A 22,626-nucleotide genomic window follows, 5' to 3' on the forward strand; every position below is an offset into this window, starting at 1 on the left:
CCAGGGATTCCAGGGAATGCAGGGATCACCAGTTCAGTGTTCACCACTATTCGTCATGGTCATGGGCGACTGTTGCGCGTCCCTAGCGGCCCCGAACAGAACTCTTCAAGTCGTGTATAAACACAGTCGCTATATGGTCCATGACTGTTTTATCCATAACCAATATAAAATAATTACGATTTTACCTACAAATCGAAATATATAATATGTAACAGTGAAAATCTATAATGACTGTGATCTGTGACAAAACAGACAAATAAGACAAGTCATTCAAGTCACATGTCACCACATGTCACATCAGCTGATATATGTATATGTATATGTATGACACCTGTTGAAAATTAAGTATCTAATATCTGCTCTAATTCATCTCGATATAATTGAAAGCGCAGGCAGATATAATTGGATTACGATTTACGATCATGTTAGGAAAGCTTGCCTTCGAACTCTTACCGATTACTCGTCGTTGCAGACTCGCGACGGAATTAAAATTCGTCAACAAGTTGAAGCGCAACGTTAAACACGAATATGGAACGTCATCCAGTTTACGTGCCGAAGTGAACGTGGATGAGGAACTGCGGGAAATTTTTAGATTTAAGGACACCAAGATCAGCAACTGGATCATAGAGGTTATAAAGCGCAGTCTCCCTTTCTAACTTTCTTCTTGACAGAAATTGTATAAATAACAAAAGTATTTGCAGAACAAAGCACGTGCGCTGTGCGTCAGATATACCGAGAGCAACAAGGATAATCGCCAACAGATTTTACGCACGTTAGCTTCGCGGTATGCCGTACAACACGACGATATATGCCAAGTGGCCAAGAGATTGGTCTGCACCGAGGTATAACATACACATACACATAGTAATACTGTTTTCTGCGAGTTATGTGTGCAACGCTTTAATCAAACTATACGTTTGAGTATCAACTTTTATTTCGATATCAACGTAACCAAACATGTTTTGCCACTTCCACGTTATAAATGTATTTTCTCTCTTTTGTTATTGCTTTGTTATTGCCTAAGAACTCTCTCTCTCTCTCTCTTCTCGTCTCCTCTCCTCTCCTCTCCTCTCCTCATCTCTCTCCTGAGATCGTCCCTTATTAAATAATAACACATATCACATATCATATGTCGCACTTGTGCAAAGTATCTATATCCCAGCCTTTTATTACAGCCTGAAAATGAACGACAAATGATTGTCCACGAGAAAACTTTGAAGAATGTTCTTACACCTGCTTATCATTGGTTATTCGTTATTATAGGAAGATTGCAGCATGGCGTCAAGTTCTTGGTTGACCTAAGAACCAATGTTCTGGTAAACAAAATAAAAGATCTTTACCTATGGGTGCTTGCGAGCGACGAGCGACGCCCATGGGTGCATTGTGACTCAAATCTTATCATAAAATGAAATTTGTATCAGAGAGATTAAGTTAAATTTTTATTTTTATCGATTATTATTTGACTTTTGTTAGGAACTAATATCAGATGTGAAAGATGCCGATGAAAGTATAATAATACAACAACTAAATCATTATTTGCGAGATCTGCTTTTGCTTTGGTTTTCCGTGGGTTTCTTACACATGGAACGAGTAACTTGGGAAAGCGCATGTGACATATTGCAAAAAGTAATTACAAGTAATTAAATATTTTATCTCTGCAATTCAACATCTACTTTCAATTTCTACATTTCTGACATGTGCTTCTTCTTCTTCTACATTCGCAAATCTAAAGGTCTCCGATTACGAAGCTATACATCCCATGAGAAATTGGTTGGACTTGAAACGCAGAGTTGGGCCATATAGAAGATGTTACATATTTATGCACCCATCCATGCCAAGAGAACCTATTGTCGTGTTGCATACAGCATTATGTGATGTTATACCAGGTTATACCAGGCAATAAAATGTTTTTAAATTTTTTAAATAGAATTTGTTTTCTAGGAAAGAAAGAGAAGAGTAACTAGTACATTTTTTATGTATATATATTACAGATAGTGTAAAGGGTATTGAAGAAGCTGAAACTAGAATTCTGGGGAGTGCAAAAAAATATATAACATTTTTAGAAGAAGATAAATCGAAGATAAAAGCAGCAATTTTTTATTCTATAGTATCCACTCAGAAAGGTTTGCAGGTAGGATTGCAGTTGATTTGCAATAGAGATTTTAATTGGTTAAAAATTTCAAGTCAACATAAATTATATTTAAGTATATTACAACTCTGCGCCGCAGAAAATATATGTACCTAACTGTAAAGGTGTTTTTTGCACAGGGAATTGAACTCGGTAATTATTTGATTAAAAAAGTGGCCAGCGAGATCATGACTGAATTTCCAGCTATACAACAATTGTCCAGCTTATCACCGATACCAAATTTTAAGACTTGGCTATTCGATAAATTAAAGCAAGGTAACTACTGACTGTTGGGGAAAAAAAGAAAATGAGTAAAAATGATATATATAAAGGTATTTGTTCCATAGACATGGCGTTTATATTTACCACGCAAGAATGTAGAATTGCAAAAGATATTTTACAAACGGAAAACGTGATAGTAGCCTTAAAAAAGATTCTGGGTACTTCGTTATGGACAGGGGATAAGCAACTGTCAGAATTTTTAAAACAACCACTACTTCGAGCTTGCGCATGGTACTTGTATAAAGAAAAAAGACGTGGCTATGCTTTAAATACGGTCGGTACGTTCCGCACTTATTTTTCTTCTCTCCTTTCATACTGACATTATGAATATACAAATTATGTAAATACATTTTTGAAGCAAGATTAACACTGTGAGATAAATAATTTCTTCTTCATAATTTGTTTCGCGTAGCCAATTTCCATTTACGTAACGGAGCTGTGATGTGGCGAATAAACTGGATGGCTGATCCTTCGCCACGTGGAGTGGCAAATAGTTGCGGCATAATGGTCAACTATAGGTATACATTTGAAAATTGACTCGAATTAATAATCAAATCAAGGAAATCAAATTAAAAGAATACAGAGAATTATTGCTTTTCTTCACAGATATTTCTTAGAAGATTCTGAGAAAAACAGTCGGAATTACATTGAACATTTTGTCATAAATGCTACAGAAGGTGTTACTAATCTCGCGATGCAAGCGGAAAAATTAATTGTATTGTAATATAAATTATAATTGTGAAAGAATCATGAAAATGGGATAAAAATATCGCAACTACGAGCGGAAAGATGTTATTATGATAAGGTAGTAATGATGATGATGGATGATGATGAACGATAGATAATGAATTATGACGGTGAAGGTGAAGGTATCTAATTAATCGATTAAAAAATTTCCTATTACTCTTCAAATTTTATGTTTTTATTAAAGATTATTAAATTTGTTCATTTATACAATAGCTGATTCGTTTCCAGCTTAAAGACAGCACAATGGTCTGCAGACAAGTCTAGAACAGATAATATAATCTCTATTATAATTTAAAGATTATCTCTATTGCTTTTTCTTGCAGAACAATTGCAGAGAAGAACACAGAGAAGCAAGAGGAAAGTGCAATAGTGTTGTGGAACGAAAGCATCGAACTTCTTTTCTACAGATTTGTATCGATTGAATTGATACAATTTGTGTGCGTGTGTGCGTGTGTCATGCGTGAATGTATATGACATGTAAAAGAAAAGGAGGGAATAAAATTGAGAATACACACCTGTAGTCAAGGCTGAGTTTGGTGAAAGTTCGAAGGAAGATGAGGTCTACTTTCTAGTTTTGCATAATCCAAATGGAATTCCTTAGCTACCTTTCTCCAGTTTTGCGCATCAAAATAATAATAAGTACCACGTTCATATGTCGACGTCTTTTCTACAATCCCCAAACCTGGTGCCTGCGTTATCCAAACTTTTTCCTCCATATGATATCGCCACTCTCTGCTGTACCTTCATATCACATACAAAGAATTACACAAATATCGCACGTAATTGCGCTAATATTTCTAAGTATAACAATTAACTTTGTTTTTACTTACAGTTCCGCCGCAGCAGCTAATTGCAATACATCCCCAACATTCGTATAAAACATATAAAACAGTAGATCATCTTTATATCGATTTAGTTTAACTGGCGCTAGCTTATCCCTATAAAATAAATATAAGAAACTTAATTTTGTTGATAAAATTAATTATATGCAATAAAAAAACATCATGCTACAAATAACATAATTCTGCTTATGTATACAATAATAACAATTTATTTTATTTCAATGCTAAATACTATACCATTAATATTTCGTTTTAATACATATATTTTAATATGTGATATAATATAATGGTCATAAACAATTTCCATTTAATATCTACCAGATCTCTATCTAACAATAAGATTTAGAAGCACCTCAAGTATCGCTCACAATTATATGCACGTCACAAATATTTGTAGATTTTTATCACAATGCAGATAGCTTCAATGTGACAAATTAGATAATGCATTGGAATACCAGTACCTGATCGCGGCATTTATAAGATACTCCGGTGGTACGTGAAAATCTATATCCTGCGGTCGACATGGAGTTTCCGCCCAGGGGCCGCCGAAATTCTGATAAAGATTTTCCGGTGAATTCAAATTCAGTCCTAATGCAGTAAGATCTTGACCTAACGCCAGCGACACCAAGTTCGGATCTGTCTCCGCCGCTCTGATAAACGTCAAAAGCCCAACCATGCCGAATTGATCCTTCACCATACTTGCAGGTATGTTCGTCACCTTGCCTGGGTGTATGAGTACATAATTATAATGAGAATTAAACTCTGAAGAAACCTCCAACTATCTAATCGCATTTAATGATAATTTAATCAAGATAATACGCTCGTGAAACAAATCTCTAATTTTACCATCGGGCGATGTTTGGATGCCTCTTTTAGAAGATTGAGATTTCTCAGATCCAGGTGCTCTGTTGGCCTGCAACACGTCCTGCCCGATTTCTGGACCAAGTCCTACAGGAATATTCTTATCGCCAGACATGCTGCCGCCAGGTGACGGGCCTTCTCGATTCTGCGTTCCCGGTAATGCTGGAAAATCCTCTGAGCTCATGGTAAATTCGCTCGACTCGGATGTTGGTTGTTTTACCATTCCAACTGTAACACACGCAAATAAAAACTACATTAGCAAAACAATCTTAGATAGGTAGTATCATCTATATAAAATATTTGGAAAGGTCTGCGACGCATATGCATACTATTGCATTATATTGTTTGAAAATTTTAATACTTTAACCAAGTATGGTTGCTCGTTTTGCTTTAAACGTAAAATAAATTATGAATAAATTCACTAAATTAGACAGCTTGTAAGAAGCCTTCTAAGTGAGAAAAAAAGACTGATACTTGAACCAAATATGGTGCAGTATAATGTGATTGTTTTACAATGTGCATAAAAAAATTTTGCTTTTGTATTAACGTCTTATTGGCACTAACCATAAGGCTGTTTCCCCGGCATGGGACTAGGTTGCGGCATAGAATCACCTTGACCTCTATTCGTTAGGGAGGGAAACTCCGAGAGATCTAACAGAGGTGGAGTACTCGTATCTCCACCGCCTCCACTCCCGAAAACAGAGTGGAAATTGTTAACCGCACCTTGAGATCCGTAATTGCGACTTGGAGGTATTCCGAAACTGCCCATACTACCCATTGGATTCGAAGCTCTGCAATACAGATGGAGATGATTGCAGAGGGAGGGGGGAGGGAGGAGAGCGAGAGAGAAATATACGTATAGATAAAAGAGAAACACTAACCCAAGAGCAGGCATCGTACGTCTATCGGTAAAAGCTCTCTGTCCAAACAGTCCTCTACTGCCCATAGGAGAGAGTTGCTGTTGTTGCTGATGACTATTTTGTCCGCCGCCAGAGCTCGACGCTCCGGGATAAACGTTAGTGACGGCTATCGCTGAGTTGACTGTACTCGAAGTGCTTGCAGACGAGCCTGAGAACATGCCCGAGGTAGGCGTGACATGACCCGTGAGGGCCACGGTATTCAAACCTCCCCCGCCGCCAGCTGCGCGTGAAGTGAGACCTGCGTTCGCAATACTGCGTGGCGGCTGTTCAAAGTTCAGGTTGGCCATAGCCCGGTGGCACTACTATTTAAAAAATGTTTTTGCCCGTAAGCAGGCACACCAAGCACTCTCGTTATCTTGCAGATTCGATTAGCACATCCACTTTTCTCTCTCTAATACAACACTCGACAACTCGATACGTTCATGGGATCTCCAATGATCCATGACAAAAATCCGTGATTACTTGTAAGCTGGAACAAGAAGAATTTCGATTAATTCCTGACTCAACGACTATTCAGTGACTATCAAGATATATACAGTGTTACTTACCTCTTTCTTATCGCGCAGGGGTCTCAGCGATAGTTACATTAAAATGCAGTAAAGAAACGCGAACGCACACCTCCTACAACAACAAACAAAGAATTATTTTTACCAGATACATTGATACAACCTTCTAACGTCTAACGAAGCTCGTGTCACTTGCATACAATACATACATAAGTTTCTTACGTCTGACACACACGGGAATGAGTATAAATATAAATATGCCTACGGTGCGTACTCGAATTCCGATTTTGCCTGTGTAACGATCGTTGAAATTTAAATGTACGCGTCAACCTATTCATTGAATGTATTTGATCAATGTCACAATTTCGCTGTAAACAGTAACTTATAACCGTAACAACTACAGATGGATACCTCTTGCATATATTTTTTATGTATCACACATGCGAATCCATACTTGACGCATACAACAATACAAATTCGCAGACGAATAATTTATTTTAATCTGACGTTTCGGCATTTAATCACGTCGAGTCCAACTCTGTCTCTATAGCCGCTATTCGTCTCGTTAGCGAAGCACGAAATGCCGATTGCCGAGTCGCCGAAATCCGACAGCGGAAGCGGATATGCTACACGGGTATGCTACTGTCACTGTGGTCAATCGCTACCTCTACTTTACAGAGACGGATACACGATAAGGATGCTCGGTATAATATATGGTATGCTCCCGAAAATTGTGAGAGAAACTTAAAGTCTGTCCGCGAATGTAGCCGCGAGTCGCCGTCGCCGTCGCCGAGTAAACACACAAGCAGTGCGAGCCGACTGAGGATCTCCGCTTTCCCGCTTTCTGCTATCGGAGGATTCGGAGGAATCGGAGGACGTATTGACAAGCACAAAGGGGGGATGAAAGGTTATACAGTGCGCGAAACGTCAAAATAACGTGAGAGAAAAGCGCGGGGTGTCGCGATCCTACCTGGGACTCTGGGACTCTTGAACGAGCGTCACCGGCTGCGTATCACGACGCGGCGAATTCCATCGTGTTCGCAATGATAAATAAAGTGGACGAATGTTTAAAAAGAAAAAAAAAAGAAAAACATTCGCTCGCTTGCTCTTTCTTTCCCCTCCCCCCTCTCTCACACTCTCTCTCTTTCTCTCGCTCGCTCGCACGTGCGCGCGCGCGGAGACGTCGATGTTACCTCTCGTTGTCGAGGTTGGTTGGCGATGTTGGTAGACTCTCGGCTCGACGAGGAGTCTCGCGCGATTCCGACCGAACGGAGAGCCCGCGATTGTTACTCGCGCGCGCGCTCTCTCTTCCTCTCTCTCTTTCGTGCGCGCGTTAAATCACGAATTCGCACGTGAACGTCGGGAGTTCGGGAGTCGGGACGTGCGCCGATCAGACTCTCATACACATTCCGGATCACCGATCACCGATCACCGATCACAATGCATCACAGTGCCCTTCGATAAGAGGACTTACAGGGCCCACTGTCCACTGTTTTGTCAGTTGTCACTCCAGTCACTCGCAGTTTCACGAACTTAAACAACACTAGAGACCCGAACGTCTGCCATATTAACAATTTGTACGACCGTGGTCAAGCGAATGGCCAAGCCAAGTGCTCCAAGTGGCAGACTGGCAGATGCCTCATCAGCCTCATGCCCGTATTGCCCGTAGACGTCGGTCGACGGGCTCGAAGGCTCGAAGCGCTGCAATAATATTCCATTTCCATCTCGATTGTGCGTTTTGCCTCACGAAAATGTCCCGCTACCACGGCACGCGCGACAGTCTCGAATTTGACTGGAGATTCTAGAGTATTTTCTGGGGAATTTGGTACCAGCCACAACGCGAAACAACGAACTGCGCTCAAACGCGATTGGCTCTTTTGATGAACCGTAGCACGCGAAGGAATTTGGGGTACTTCCGCCTTCCTCCCCGTCACCCGTAAAGACCCTATAATGGGTGGTTTTCATTTAGCGACATATAGCGACTCAAATCGACACAAGCGTCAATGACCGGTATTCATAATCAGATCTTAATTTCAAGACCGTCTTAAGTAATATCTTAAGATGCTAATACGGCTCTGTGATTGGTTAATGACATCTTAAAATTGTACTTAAGATGGTCTTAAATATAAGAACCGACTATGAATACCGACCAATGGGCGCGTTCAGCAGACACAACTGTTGAGTTTGTCTTATCATCACTCTACGTTGATTGGTTGGTTCTAAAAGTAAAGGCCTTCACACATAAAATGCCGTAAGGACGTAAAACGTAAGCGTAAGAAAATCGATCAATCCCAATCAAGTATTTTCCCCTACTGGAGTTACGGACAGCGCAATACTTGATTGGGATTGGTCGATTTTCTTACGCTTACGTTTTACGTTCTTACGCGATTTTATGTGTGAAGGCCTTAAGAGCCAATCACGTTCGATTGCTACTGAGCGGCTTGGTCTGCTGAACGCGACCATCGGCAGACCAAGGGCCGGTATCACAGTCTCCGATTAACGTGATCCTCCGATTCAATTCACTTTTCGTCTCTTTCTAGGGGGACAGTTAAGGCCATTGCACGTAACAAAGTTTTAATCATAATCGTAGGGCCGTAAGAAAATAGACCAATCACACTCGATTATTCTTCGAGCTCAAGGAGAATAATCGACTGTGATTGGTCTATTTTCTTACGGCCTTACGATTATGACTAAAACTTTGTTACGTGCAATGGCCTTTAGAAAGAGATGCAGAGTGAGTTTAATCGGAGGATCACATTAATCGGAGACTGTGAAATCGGCCCCAAGCCGCTGAATAGCAGTCGAACGTGATTAGGCGCGTTCAGCAGACCAAGCCGCTCAGTAGCAGTCGAACGTGATTGGCTCTTACTTTTAGAACCAACCAATCAACGCGGAGGGTTGATAAGACGAACTCAACAGTTGTGTCTGCTGAACGCAGCCAATCCCAACGAGATTGCAAATCGGCCATGTTGCGCGTTGCGCTCTTTGTTTCGTCAAGGAGTCAAGTGAAGTCAAGGCATATCGACTATCGACTTTAGCTGACTTTAGCATTAGCATTCACCTGTATAATCACTGAATAATCTATGGAGAGAGGAGAGACCAGTAGCCAAGGATTTGTGATAACGATAACGTTTTATAAACATTTTACACTCGATTAAAAAAAAAGATAGACATACATACATATTGATATATATGTATATGTGTATATATATATATATATATGTGAAACTTCTATCTCGCTTGTCTCGCTTGTGATCGTGATCTCGCCGAAACTGACGAGGCTCTCCTCGTCCTCACTCTCCTCAGTGCTCTCACCGCTCTCACCTCTCCCGAGTCTCACGCTGGATCAAGTGCTAGTCGAACGCGAAGCTAGAGTACGTGCGAAACAACGCGTTCGGCCCAAAAATGGCATTAATTAGGAGAGCCTCTCACGCTGGTAGTTGGTACTCGGACAACGGTAAGAAATCGAAAAATGCACATTTTACTCCTCGCTCATTCTTCTCCTCGCGCTCGTCGATGACTGTTTACTCGTTACTCTCGTTCTCTCGTTAAGAAATCAATGGATCAATGGATTTTTGTGGAAAATATTTTTAATTGCAAACTTTTATCATTTAGCGAATTTGTTAATTGATTGCGCGGTATAAAAATAGAACCACGACAATATGATATGGATAAAAAAATTAAAATTTAGCTTGATAATTTACCTCTGTGTGGAAATACATATATACGTAGATTCTCTCTCTTGCTCATTAAACCCTACACGTAATATCGCATGTGTGCGTGCGTCAGGTGATAAGAATCATATAAAAGAAGATTTGAAGCAGAGATTGTGTAAATTTCTATACGTGTCGCATATAACAAATACATGTACACATATGTATTTATCTATACGTGTGTAATAAAAATTTTCGACTTATATATCGTCAAAATCACAAAATCCACGTGTCATAGGTTTGGAATTGAGTAAACAGTTGGAAGGTTGGTTGGGTGCGGCCGACTTATCCCATGGACCTGCTAGAGCAATCATTGCCCCGTTAGTAATCATCCAATACAGTATATTCTTCAAGTTTTTCAAGATACCTGTATGTAAAACATAAAAATGTACACGTTTACAGGCATGCGGGATACAGCTATTGTGGGGCGTGTGCTGGTTTTGCTTACCGACAAATTAGTCCTGTAGTCGTGTAAGTGTGACGTATGTTAGCTATGTTATTTTAGCATTTTACTAAACAAGCATCTAGTTACAGTTTACAAAAAATTATATACCTATGTGTATAAAGACACATAACTTAAACCTGTCTTTATATCTATATTATTTGCATATATTATTTTGTATTTGCAATAACGTTTCTCGTTGTACGCATGATAAAAGACTCACATTAGTCCATTTAAGTGATATTGCGATAGTTAAATACGTGCATCAATGTAAATTTTTATCATATAAAGTAGCCTCTATAATATATAGTTTAGTTTGTAATTTTTCAAATTTCTCAGTCAAATGAACCGTGCAACGTGCTGTTATGCAGCCGTAGGATATTTATTCTAGGGCCTTCTCATCATGTGAGATTACCAGGTTGTGCCCTATCTTCGGCTTCCATTTACCGAACACCGTTATACGATCTACATATTGATCAACAAGGTGCTTACATGTAGATCTTGCTACTATCCCTGCTATAATGTCATATTCTCTTTTTTTGAAATGCTCAACTTGTAACAAATATTGAAAAAAAATATATATTTTTTTTTTTATGTATGGAAAAGTGCTTCTCTCTTGTGCGTGTGCGTGTGTGTGTATAATTTGATCGATCAAATTCACTAAAACGCATATATGTTTAACAGTGAGAAGAGAACTCGAAGAAACTGGTCATTTTGAATGCATGGATCTGAACACAGATGAAGAGGAGCATAGCATTGAGATGCAGTTGCCGTTTATCGCAAAAGTTATGGAAGGGTACGTTTAGATGTATAAATTAATTCCCACCTACACGTACAAGTGCTGAAAATTATATTGATAAAAAATTATAGTAAATAAACGAGTCCTTGTACAATCTCTCTATTTATTACTAAATGACAAGATTGAGAAATATAGTTACCTTATTTATATCTCATATATCTATATATATATATACAGATTCAAAGACTCATTTACCATAATCCCGATTTTGGTGGGATCTTTGAGTCCGGAAAGAGAGGCGCTTTACGGGAGACTGTTAGCACCTTATATGGCTGATCCGCAAACATTGTTCGTCATTTCTTCAGATTTCTGTCATTGGGGACAACGTTTTCGCTATACTTACTATGATAGATCATGTGGGCCTATACATAGATCTATTCAAAATCTTGACAAAATGGTATGTTTTTAAATCTTTGAGTAAGAATGGTAGATAATCTCGTTCATCGTACGTCAAAAATATCGCAAAGTTTAATTCCATATTTCCACGTTTATCAACGTAGGGTATGGACATTATAGAGACTTTGAATCCTCCGATGTTTACTGAATATCTTAAGAAATATGGTAATACTATATGCGGTCGGCATCCAATCGGCGTTTTATTGCAGGTAATACGAGAAAATAGATAAGCGAGTTAGATTAATCTAATTCTTCTAGATAATGTTGTATTTTATCTTTGCAGGCAATTCACAGTCTTAAAGGAAATACGAATGGTCAAAGAATGAATCTGAAATTTTTGAAATATGCTCAAAGTAGTCAATGTAACAATATGAATGACAGTTCTGTCAGTTATGCTAGTGCTTCCTTAGTTCTCGAGTGATAGAAATTCTAACTATATGATTCAAGTATATGGTCGTTGGTCAGTCTGAGTGTAAACACTTTTTTTAAGTGGAATGATGTTTAACAGTAACATGTGAACGGTAAAATTCTATAAATTATTAAACGAGATTAGGCTGAACGTTGAGATTTTATAACGCAAGAGGAAAATATGAAGACACTGAATTTAACTGCTATAACTTTTAATATTATTTGTATTATGTGGCTATTAACGCGACAGGTGTTGGGGCGAGTGTTACGTCTTGCGCTACATATAACAGATAGAAATGTACCATTATTGAAACGTTTTGCATAAATGCATTTCGGTTTATTACTTACAAAAGATATTCAGTACTTCCAGATTTCAATATGGGAAGGAGCTTAAATATTTCTTTGCTTTGATTCTCGATACAACTTTTTTAGAATTAATTTTAGAATTAATAGCCAAGTGTGTTTCATGTGCACTTTTGAGAAAGCAGACTTCAAACTATTGGCAAAGAAGAGAACATCGTGTTGGCATTTACAAATAAGATTAAAATATTAAAGATATATTAAAATTGTTAACTTGCGTATTTAAATTTATATTTTAAATGGGCTGTTTGTGTTAAACATAATTTTTGCGGTGCTTGAATTTTGTTACGTTTAGGCTATTATGAATTAGCATAATTTTAAAGTTGAATGTTTTTAGGTTGACATAGATTAATATAGACTAGAATTACGAAAATACATACTGTTATAAAGATAAGTTTTTTCGCAATTCTCTCTTGCTCGCAACGCTGTTAGAATCATTTCATTCTTGTTATTTGTCAAATAAACAAGGACAAATAATGCTCACGAGCGTTGTGAACGCCAAGTGGAACGCACCTTAAATCTCTAGTTTCTTCAGGTATAATTTATCATATGAACAAAGCTTACTTGCTTTATTTCATCATTTTACTGTGATTTAAATTAATTAAATGAAATTAAATTAAATTAAATGCACTACTGGAATCGGGAACATTTTGTTAAGTCTCTTCTGTGCCCTTAGTATGAACAATCTGTATCGCAATCGATATATCGAGAATTTTTGGACTTAGGATTTAAAATGCATATATACATAGTTTTCTTTTTCTTTCTTTTCATGCAAAGCAATGGAACGATCTCATATCCTTCCTATTCTATAATCTATTGTTACCTAAGTATAGAGGGGAGGGAGGGGAAATAAACCGAATAAGCTAAATATTATATTACTGTAACACGATGTAAATTTGAAAAGGGGTCAGTATATATAACCTACATGTATACAATAATTTTTAATTTCTGATGTTTCTTTTCCTTTTTTTTTTTGCAAACTTCTGCATCAAATGTATTTCTCGAGATCATCAGTAATCTGCGATATAGAATCCTATCTCACTAAAACATTAATTAAAACGAATGATATACTGCAACAGATTCATTTCGCAGTAAGAAAACCCATCTGTGACAAAAATATTGTACGAAATCGTACAGCTGATCCTGCACGTGTTGCTTTTTCTATCTTTATATACCGAGGTAATAAGGTTTATATTTGTATGAAAAAAATATATATAATCCATACATATATATATTTCATAGACGTGTAATAAAATTATGTGAAGAAAAATATACAAGTTTCTGTACACAACTTGCTATAAATATCCCGCAATTATCTCCGTATACAACTATAGCAAATCCCATCTTTCGCTCATTTCAAAATATATATATGAACAATTTCATAAACTTTCTTTTTCATTTCTTGTAATCCTTATATTAACGATATAGAAAGATTTGCGATAATTGAATACAATATCGTCTGTTGTTTTTTCAGTCTTAGATGTTTGGTAACTGTTAAATATATTTAGCGTCTTACATCTAGACAAATACTGTATTGTTGATCCAATCCCATGTAGCAGTCAGAAATCAAGTAGAACGTTAACTTCGTCAGTCCTAAAATAAATGTCCAAATTTTTATTTCAAGAAACTCGTGAAGATACGAGACACGCGTTACAAACAAGCTGATAAGTTTACCTAAACTGTCGGGTGCAGTAAATAGCAATTGATGATATCTCTGCTGACTATTTATACCAGATACTCTTTTTAGAGCCCATAATTCTCTATTTTGAATGTCGCCTAGTACCAAGAACCAGTTTTCATCTTTACCTTTTAAAAACATTGGACAGTGTGCTTTTAAAGTTTTAGAATTGTTCATTCTTTTCAACCCAACAGTTAATGTACACTCTTCATTTCGTCGAACAACTACAGAATCGTCGTCGTCATCAAGCTTCAACGTTATCCTCTTCTCGCCGTTCAAAGAATTCTCCAACATTAAATCAACAGATATTATCGGCATATTTTTAATTACTTGATGTATCTAGAAAAAGAGGCGTTTTAATTTTTTAAATATAGATTTAACGTCTCGTATAATATAAGTATAATATAGATAATGGACATTAGAGAGATATCTTTTCAATTCTATTACCTCGCGTATTTGGTCTACCCGATACTCTCCTTCGCGCAAAATCTTTGCGAGTCTGTTATAATTGTCGCATGTGATAGAACATAATAGTGGAAGAGCCGAGTTCAACGGTGAAAACAAGTGCAAATCTTCCTTTCTTATATGTGGTAACGTCATAATTGCAGATTCATCTATCCATCGTGCTTGCACGATCATTTGAAATAGTTGCATTATTCTTAATGCGCTCGTTAACCATCCACGTTCCGCGACTGTGTCGATCATTGCCTAAAAGATCTTTCCTGTTAGTTTATCGAGTTCAAATTATAATAAAAATGAATAATACGTATAAAAGGCGTTAGTATGTCTTTCATATATCTTTCGTAGGAATCAAATTTATTCGTACCTGTATTATTCTGATTGCTTGATCGAGCACCGATTTCAAATCGGTGATATAATCGGTGCAAGACAATGGCAGCCTTGAGAAATGCGCTTGCAGCAAGAGAAACGCTTTTGTATTTGGAGAATCATACTGATTTACGGAGTAACGGCACAGTTTCGCTAGTTCCCTAATTCAAACAATTGCGCTTGTAGATAACAATAACCAAAAGAAGCGGATGGTGAACGATTCGTCACACTTTCAAGACTTACTCATTTAACAATTCCTCGTTATGTCGCACGGGTAACTCGTTGTATTCGTGCGAGTTGCAGAGTATACGTAAGTACTGATCCAACGTCAAGTTTTCCTCGAGCGATTGCGTAAACATCAACATCGTATTGTGCGACAAATAATAGAATGACGCTATCTTACCCATCGGTAATGAAACTAGAGTTTGCTCGACCTAGGTAGAATCATATCAAAGCGTTACATCTATCTGTACTGTGTATAAACCATTATGCTACTCCATTGGATTTGTCATCGTACCTCATCGTAATCGACACATGACGAATCCATTAACGACTTTACGGTAGTTTCTACCAATCTCGAGAGATATTCGTTGATACAGTGAGGCTCCAAGATATCCAGATCGTAATATTTCGGATTTTTCATCAATCTTCGAAAATAATATGTCCACGTTAAGTAATCGAGAAACTCTTGTTTGTTTTTGACGGTGCCAGCAACGATCTCGGCATTGATATGATCGGGTAATACTCCCATCAGACTCGACTCCACGGGGAATGGTTCGTACAAAAATTTCTTGTAGAAATTCTTCTTTAAGTCGTGAACAAGCACGACCGCCACACCGGAATTATCGAATTGCGGTCTGCCAGCGCGACCCATCATTTGGAGAACGTCCGTTATCGGCATATCTACGTAACGTTTCAGCTTGCCGTCGTAATATTCCGTGCCCTTAATCACCACCAGATGAGCAGGGAAATTAACACCCCAAGCCAAGGTGGCCGTAGTGATTAGTACCTAAATTAACAATTGATTAATACAACATTCATACAGTGCGGGATAGTCATTTTTACATTTTTACAATACTTTTCGAAACTGTGCATCCATACCTGTATCTTATTATTGACAAACAATTCCTCGACGGTTCTCCTGTCTCTGTCTTGAAGACCGGCATGGTGAAGGCCAATTCCAAAGGCGAGCGTGAGCTTTAGGTTCGAGTCATTTATATTCTCCAGAATGTCGTTCATCTGTTCTTCCGGCATGTGTAACCACTGCTTGGGATTATCCTCCGCCGCGAGATAGGCGATCAGATCTAAGGCAGTCAGGCGCGTTTGCCTGCGAGAGGATACAAATACGAGAGAGGGACTGGCGGGCGCGTGTTGTCTAATCGCCTGGAAGGTTGGCCTATTCATGGTCGCCATCCGGGGACAATAGTGGTTGCCAGGAAATCCGCTGATGTGGACCTCCAGCGGCACGGGTCTCACGGACGGCCGGAAATTGTAGAGGCCCATCTCTTTGATGCCGAGCCAATTGGCCAGGTCTATCGCGTTAGCTAGCGCGGTCGAGAGCCCTACGACTCTGACCTTGTTGTGCGTGTGGGAGGATATGAAATTGGTGCGGGAGACGATCACCTCGAGGACCGGTCCACGGTCCTCGCCCAGCAGGTGAATCTCGTCGATCACTATAAGCGCCACTTTCTTCACGTAGCTGCGCGTTTGCCAGCTCCGGCTAATACCGTCCCACTTCTCGGGCGTCGTGACGATCACACTCGCGCCGGCTATCATCTTTATGTCGGGCGACACGTCCCCGGTCAGCTCCACCACCCTCTTACCTAGCCGCTCCTCCAGTCGTATCTTCCAGTCATTAATGCGCTCCCTGACCAGAGCTTTCAGGGGCGCTATGTAAACGACCTTCCGATCGGGATGCTGTTTGAAAACGCGAAACATGGCGATCTCAGCCGCGATAGTTTTCCCCGAGCCGGTCGGAGCGCCGAGGAGAACATTGTTATCCGTGTGATATAGACAGTGGAAGATCTGCGTCTGTATCGGATTGAAGTGGGAAAAATTGTACAAGCTCTCCAAGTCTGGACTTTTCAGGGCGGTTATCGGTAACGGCTGCAATTCCAGGAGATTGGTGTGCGGGGGATGAGTCTCCGGGAGAATGAGATCGTGGAAGGTCAACGGAAATGTGGCCTCGCAACCGAGCCAATGATCGCTCGTAACTTTCACCAAATATTGCGACGGCAACGATTCGGACAGCGGTATGGTCACGACGAGTTGTTGCTCGAGGTGCTGACAGACCATCTTCTTCGTCAGGATAAAATACTCGTGATGATAAATAAAGTTAGTGTCCGGATCCTCGATCCATATCCAGAAGGCTTGCGAATTCTTCCCGTGAACCTTGTCGTTCCAGTGGAACTGGGGGACCACGTTCAGCCGTATCCTCAAGACGGTGCGCGTGATAGGTTGTAAACTATATTCTACGTCCAACGCGGGCAATTCGTCGCAACACTTCTTCACTAGGCTCGCCGCCCGTTGGTCCCGCAAAATATTGCCGACCTCCTTCGCGTCCATCTCCTGCAACCGATAGATCTCGAGGTCCCGTCCCTCGATCTTCTCGACGATCTCCATCGAGAGGCAATCGAATTGGCGCAGCGGCGTCAGAAAGTCCCACTGTCGCGCCTCGAACATCTTGGCTATCTGCAGCAGCCGCCCGGCCATTATCGCGTTGTTGCGCCTGAGCATGATCTCGAAGAGTGCCCTGGCTATCCGGACGGCGTTCTGCGTAACATACGCCTGATCGGATATCAATGACGCCGTGTCCACCCGACCCCTGGACAGATAGGTTTGCAGCAATATATTGACCTTACCGTGGACATTCTCCACGCCGCCTTGCGCCACGAGCTGGCAGTCTCGCATCAGCTCGTCCAACTCGTTCACCTCGTCGTCTCGTACCTTGAGCTGCTCGAATTCCTGAGCGCGCGATATCATCGCCAGAATCTCCGTCTCGGTCATGACAGACTTCTGGAGCTCGTTGAAGATCTCGACCGTGTCGTACTTGAGGTAGTAGTGGCTCGCGATACGTCCCAAATCGGTCGCGTTAAGATCACCGGTGCGCGCGTCGTACCTGATCATCCGCGCTTTGTCCAACGCCCTGGCGGCCACGTCCACGAGCTCCTTTCGCTTCTTCTCGAGATTCGTGTCGTTGACGAGAGTTTGATATACCATGCCGTACGCCTGATGATTCAATTTCATCCGTACGAAGAGGTAGGTGTAGCTCAACCATTCGACCGCTTCCGTCACATTTGATATCGTGCCTAACGCTATCTCGGCATTCAGATTGTCGGCCAAATACGTGATAAAGCTGCTCTCGATCGGTATTTGATTCGTCAGCAGTGACAGATAGTGCGACAGCTTGTTGTGGGACGTAATGATGACCGCGTGTCCCGACTTGTCGAATTGCGGCCTGCCGGCACGGCCGAAGATCTGCAGGACGTCCAGGATGCCCAGGTCCACGTACGAGCCGTGCTTCGAATCGTAGATCTCGGTACCGCGGATGATGACCGCGTGCGCGGGCAGATTCACGCCCCACGCCAGCGTGGAGGTGCACACCAGCACTTTGATCAGACCGTCGGCGAAGTATTTCTCGACCAGATTCCTGTCGGAGCGCAGCAAGCCAGCGTGATGTATCGACAGCCCGCTGTTGAACAACTCACCGAGATGCCTGTTGCGCGACTTTGCAAACGCCTTGTTCACGTACTTGGCCTGCCCGTCGGCAATAAAGTACTTGAGCGTATCGTTCTGCGAGGCCAGTTCCTTCAGAACGTTCGCCGTCCTCGCGGTAGCGTTGCGCGCGTGCACAAATACCATTACCTGATGGCCCTGTCGCACCATCTCCACGACTTTGTTATAACACACGAGGTCCATGTCGGTCATCTGTTGCAACGGCTTGACGGCCTTGACGCCGATGAAGGTTTGACTGAGGGGCACCGGCCGGAAGCGATGATCGAAGTAGAACAATCCCTTGTACGGGTTGACGCGCAAAAATCGCGCGACGTCCACGTAATTCGGAAGCGTGGCGGACAGCCCGACTATCCTGATCATGCTCTGCGACGATTCCACCTGGCGCAGGGTTCTCGCGACCAGCGCCTCTACCACAGGTCCCCTGTCACCGTGCAGCAAATGCACCTCGTCGATGATGAGCAATCTCACGATACTAGTGAGGGAGATGTCGCCCGTACCCTTTCTCGTCACAACATCCCACTTTTCCGGCGTGGTCACTATCATCTGAGTCTGTTGGATCTCCCGTTTCGTCAGTTGCATGTCGCCGGTCAGCTCGCGAACGCACACGCCCAGAGGGCCGAGTCTCTTGTTAAAGTTGGCGGTCATTTCCGCCGCTAGGGCCTTCATTGGCGCGATATAGATTATCTTAAATTGACTCTTCTCCAACTGTCCGTCTCGAATGTTCTGCTTCAATTGATTCACCACAGCCAGCATGGCCACGTTTGTCTTTCCCGCTCCGGTCGGGGCGCAAATCAGGAGGTTCTCGTTAGTGTTGTACGCCGCGTTGAAAACAATACTTTGAATTTTATTTAACGACGTTACGCCGCTGAAAGCAATTCGGCCGATCTCGTCTAGAGAAGATATCGACACGGGATCTATCTTAACGTCGATAGATTCTTGCTTCGATATCGGTATGTGTACTTGTTCACAGAGTTCGCTATTCTCCCTTCTAACATCTTCAGCCAGCAGCAACTTTTGCCCCGACACAACGCTCGCTCGCTTAGCGCTCGCTTTAGAATCAAATACAAATGGAAAGTTTTCCTGCGCGCCTCTCTCCAGATCATTTTTCTTAGGAAATAGCGGGGCACACGTGGCTCTCAATGCTTCCTGTTTCTTAAATTGCAGCTCGATCGAATCTCTTTCCTCGGCTTCCGACTTGCCGTCTCGCTTGTTCGCCATTCGGTTGATTTTCTTTTCCTCCTTACGTACTTGCTTGCACAACTGCTTTTCCATTTCGGATTGTACAGTTACCTGGCCACTCATTATAGGCCCTTGCACAGTTGTTTGCGGTCTCTTGGTCACTTTTGCTGACGAATACGTTGATACGATGGTCTTTCGATGTTCAATAATGTATTTGATAAATTCAAAGTGTTCGCAACCTAACATATCGAACAGTTCCGTTTGTATATTTTGAGAGTGCGTATATTTTAATTTTTCTATTATTATTATTGCAAAATCCGGATATGACATTTCTGTACTGCAGTTGTTGTAGCAACTTTGTAATCCTTCTGTGAATGTCGCTTTGTCAAACTAGAATTGAAAGATGAAAGATGATTAAAAAATTGATTGGAAGATTAATTTCTTTTTTTGTTCAAGCATTCAACAGATATACTCACTACTCTCTTCTGTATTAAAGGTTTCGTTTCATGTATCATCATTGTAAATTTATCAGTATTCGAGCTTGTCTTTTCCGTGGACATATTGTGAAGTTGAACTGTATCTGGCCACATGGCTCTGGCTCGATTATAAGGAATATCTGTGCCAAAAATCTGTGAAAAATCTGGAGCGTTTGCATTCTCTTTGGATTCTGATAACAATGCTATTGCTTCTTCACGACATTCCATCTGAATTTTAGTCACTACCTACATAGGATTGTGAGAAAATATAAACAGTCAATAATAACGTCAATAATACGTTGTGCGACAAAAATCAAAATTATAGAATACATTGTAATATTATATCATACCCGCATCATAGCTTCTGCACATTGATACGTTAAATTTCCCGATTTTTGGCCAAGTATATCATATTTCTTTCGCGACAAATTTTTGTCTTCAATTAATAAACGCAATGCATAAACTGTGAATTCGTTAACAACATCTGGGCAGTCGTTTGCTGGAAAAAAAAAATAACATTTTAAAATTAAATTACAAGTTATTTAGTTGCAAAATACTTATTAAACAAAATACGTTAGCCAATAGAAAGTAGAGTGTCATTGAGTGTCATTAGTTTTCCAAATCTAAGTTAAAAAGATCATATTTGTTAAAAATAAGAGTACATCTTAATTATTATTTATTACTCACCTAAAGCTTGTTGCACAATGTTTCTTAATGCTTGCAGATGTACCATAAGATGTTTAGATGCACTTTTGCTTATATAATGCCAATCAAGACTGTAACACACAAATATACTAATATATTATACAGATAATATGTAAGATGTACGCGCGCAAGTGCAAGATTTGTTAAACATTCCATACATATTTTTTCAACATGAAATATCCATTTACCTTTTTAATCTTTTTGTCCGTTCTTCTCTTTTTTTCACCAAGTCATTTGGTTCCAAGTCTAACATTTCTCCTCTGCGTTCCAGAGAAGTAAACATCCGCAAAGATCTAGTGATTCGTGGTACGTTCGGCATCGTGTATTATCTATCAATCAAATTAGATATTATTAATATGTAATATACATCTATATTCTATACTATGTACAAAATGCCTATTGCCCATATAACGTGAGTGTCGTAAATACACATCCGTTATTTTGCAAACTATTATTTGTAGGTAATATAAAAGACTTTCTGCGTTACAGAAAGACTTAGAAGAGAATATTTATTACTATCATATTATTGCATAAAACATAGCTCTTTGTATTATATTATTTGCTTTGACATTTTGAAACAGATACGCGAACCAAGATAGACAATATAATAAATGAGATTTTGTAGGTTACCAAAATTAAGATGATAATTTACAATTACACACACACAATTAAGGCTTTTATTATCCCAATATCCCAATCATTTGAAATCTTCTTTACGACAGCCTACGAACAGTTGACCAACAGTTACGAACCAGACGAACTTTTAAGTAATCCGAGAATGCGCGGCTTGGCTTATCGCGACATTATGATTCATCATCTCAACGGGACCAGATAATATAAGAATAATACAATATACTTTTTTTATATAACACTGTAAAACTGTTCCGTACATGTAGGCGCGCGCGTATGCGAATTAATATTAATAGTAATAGTGATAGCGCCCCACACCACACATATGTACATATACATCCATATGACACGTCCGAGACCTGTGTAAAAATCAGTCTCATCACTTACACGATATAACGCAATATTTCCGCGAACACACTTTGGAACAAAAACATATATTGCTCTTTTGTTTGTTTAATTATAATCTTATAATTAAGCAAGTATCGAATGTTAATTCAAGGAATGGATCGAGTAAACTAATAAACTAAAAGAGTCGTAAACGCGGTAAAAAAAAGCGTTTAAAAAACACGTAGGTATCTCTCATCAGAGAAAAAGGTTATATTTCTCTCTGCTCTCGTAAACGAGTCAACGATCACGAGTCGAGAGTTGAGAGTCGAGGCCTCGATACCTTGATCTCGAGGCGGAGGCGTGGACGAGTGCGAGGGGCGAGGAGCGAGGCAATCTGTAAAATATTGGTCAATTGTCAATGTCAATTTCTATCGCTACACACGATAAGATCGGGTTATCGGGTTTCGAATTTACATAATTACATACCGGAAAGAAGCTTTGATAATAGAGGCTTTGATAACAATGATAACAATTGAAATTGCGCAAGAAAGAACGATGATCGTCAACTATCGAAATAATGCAGAAAAGCCCATTCCTCGCCACGTGATATTAGTGTCGATTGTCGACTGTCGAGTGCTGATAGCCGATACTCAATCTTTTTCCG

The 22,626-nt window shown here is 40.2% G+C and overlaps 4 protein-coding genes across 13 annotated transcripts; 2 read left to right on the forward strand and 2 right to left on the reverse strand.

Moving 5' to 3' along the window:
- The first annotated feature begins 135 nt into the window (after positions 1–135).
- Positions 136–3,677, forward strand: LOC139823377 (malonyl-CoA decarboxylase, mitochondrial). 5 transcript variants are annotated; one of them, XR_011734761.1, is made up of 12 exons: positions 136–341; positions 473–629; positions 702–842; positions 1,176–1,316; positions 1,474–1,626; positions 1,733–1,886; positions 1,992–2,131; positions 2,269–2,404; positions 2,476–2,688; positions 2,823–2,928; positions 3,017–3,279; positions 3,481–3,677. XR_011734761.1 is itself a non-coding variant. In XM_071795853.1 (11 exons), the coding sequence occupies exons 1-11, from the start codon at positions 280–282 to the stop codon at positions 3,132–3,134; spliced, it is 1,521 nt and encodes a 506-aa protein (XP_071651954.1). In that variant the 5' UTR covers positions 136–279; the 3' UTR covers positions 3,135–3,677. The 5 variants fall into 5 exon arrangements, 3 of the variants coding, with proteins under 3 accessions (XP_071651954.1, XP_071651956.1, XP_071651955.1); XR_011734762.1 differs by having other exon boundaries at positions 3,017–3,215; XM_071795853.1 differs by having other exon boundaries at positions 3,017–3,677.
- LOC139823379 (CCR4-NOT transcription complex subunit regena) lies at positions 3,311–8,055 on the reverse strand. 3 transcript variants are annotated; one of them, XM_071795860.1, is made up of 9 exons: positions 7,761–8,055; positions 6,329–6,401; positions 5,742–6,249; positions 5,425–5,651; positions 4,846–5,088; positions 4,461–4,722; positions 3,988–4,095; positions 3,673–3,898; positions 3,311–3,417 (listed from the first exon to the last, which is right to left on the reverse strand). In XM_071795860.1, exons 3-8 carry the CDS (start codon positions 6,065–6,067, stop codon positions 3,679–3,681), a joined length of 1,386 nt encoding a protein of 461 aa, XP_071651961.1. In that variant the 5' UTR covers positions 6,068–6,249; positions 6,329–6,401; positions 7,761–8,055; the 3' UTR covers positions 3,311–3,417; positions 3,673–3,678. The 3 variants fall into 3 exon arrangements, with proteins under 3 accessions (XP_071651961.1, XP_071651958.1, XP_071651959.1); XM_071795857.1 differs by lacking the exon at positions 7,761–8,055 and adding an exon at positions 7,480–7,752; XM_071795858.1 differs by lacking the exon at positions 7,761–8,055 and adding an exon at positions 7,257–7,419.
- Positions 8,056–9,272: 1,217 nt separating this feature from the next.
- LOC139823178 (protein MEMO1-like) lies at positions 9,273–13,695 on the forward strand. The gene is made up of 8 exons (XM_071795578.1): positions 9,273–9,743; positions 10,238–10,319; positions 10,402–10,470; positions 10,813–10,925; positions 11,126–11,237; positions 11,418–11,637; positions 11,741–11,845; positions 11,920–13,695. The coding sequence occupies exons 1-8, from the start codon at positions 9,692–9,694 to the stop codon at positions 12,055–12,057; spliced, it is 891 nt and encodes a 296-aa protein (XP_071651679.1). The 5' UTR covers positions 9,273–9,691; the 3' UTR covers positions 12,058–13,695.
- Positions 13,620–22,599, reverse strand: Obe (activating signal cointegrator 1 complex subunit obelus). 4 transcript variants are annotated; one of them, XM_071795522.1, is made up of 13 exons: positions 22,449–22,599; positions 22,303–22,356; positions 21,194–21,334; positions 20,988–21,076; positions 20,651–20,799; positions 20,301–20,546; positions 16,012–20,214; positions 15,428–15,919; positions 15,154–15,344; positions 14,909–15,071; positions 14,530–14,790; positions 14,079–14,421; positions 13,620–13,997 (listed from the first exon to the last, which is right to left on the reverse strand). In XM_071795522.1, exons 3-13 carry the CDS (start codon positions 21,322–21,324, stop codon positions 13,909–13,911), a joined length of 6,357 nt encoding a protein of 2,118 aa, XP_071651623.1. In that variant the 5' UTR covers positions 21,325–21,334; positions 22,303–22,356; positions 22,449–22,599; the 3' UTR covers positions 13,620–13,908. The 4 variants fall into 4 exon arrangements, with proteins under 4 accessions (XP_071651623.1, XP_071651622.1, XP_071651621.1 ...); XM_071795521.1 differs by having other exon boundaries at positions 22,023–22,538; XM_071795520.1 differs by having other exon boundaries at positions 21,758–22,538.
- Positions 22,600–22,626: the final 27 nt, after the last annotated feature.

This window comes from Temnothorax longispinosus, chromosome 12 (genome assembly GCF_030848805.1).
Source record: "Temnothorax longispinosus isolate EJ_2023e chromosome 12, Tlon_JGU_v1, whole genome shotgun sequence".
In the NCBI taxonomy this organism is placed as follows: domain Eukaryota; kingdom Metazoa; phylum Arthropoda; class Insecta; order Hymenoptera; family Formicidae; genus Temnothorax; species Temnothorax longispinosus.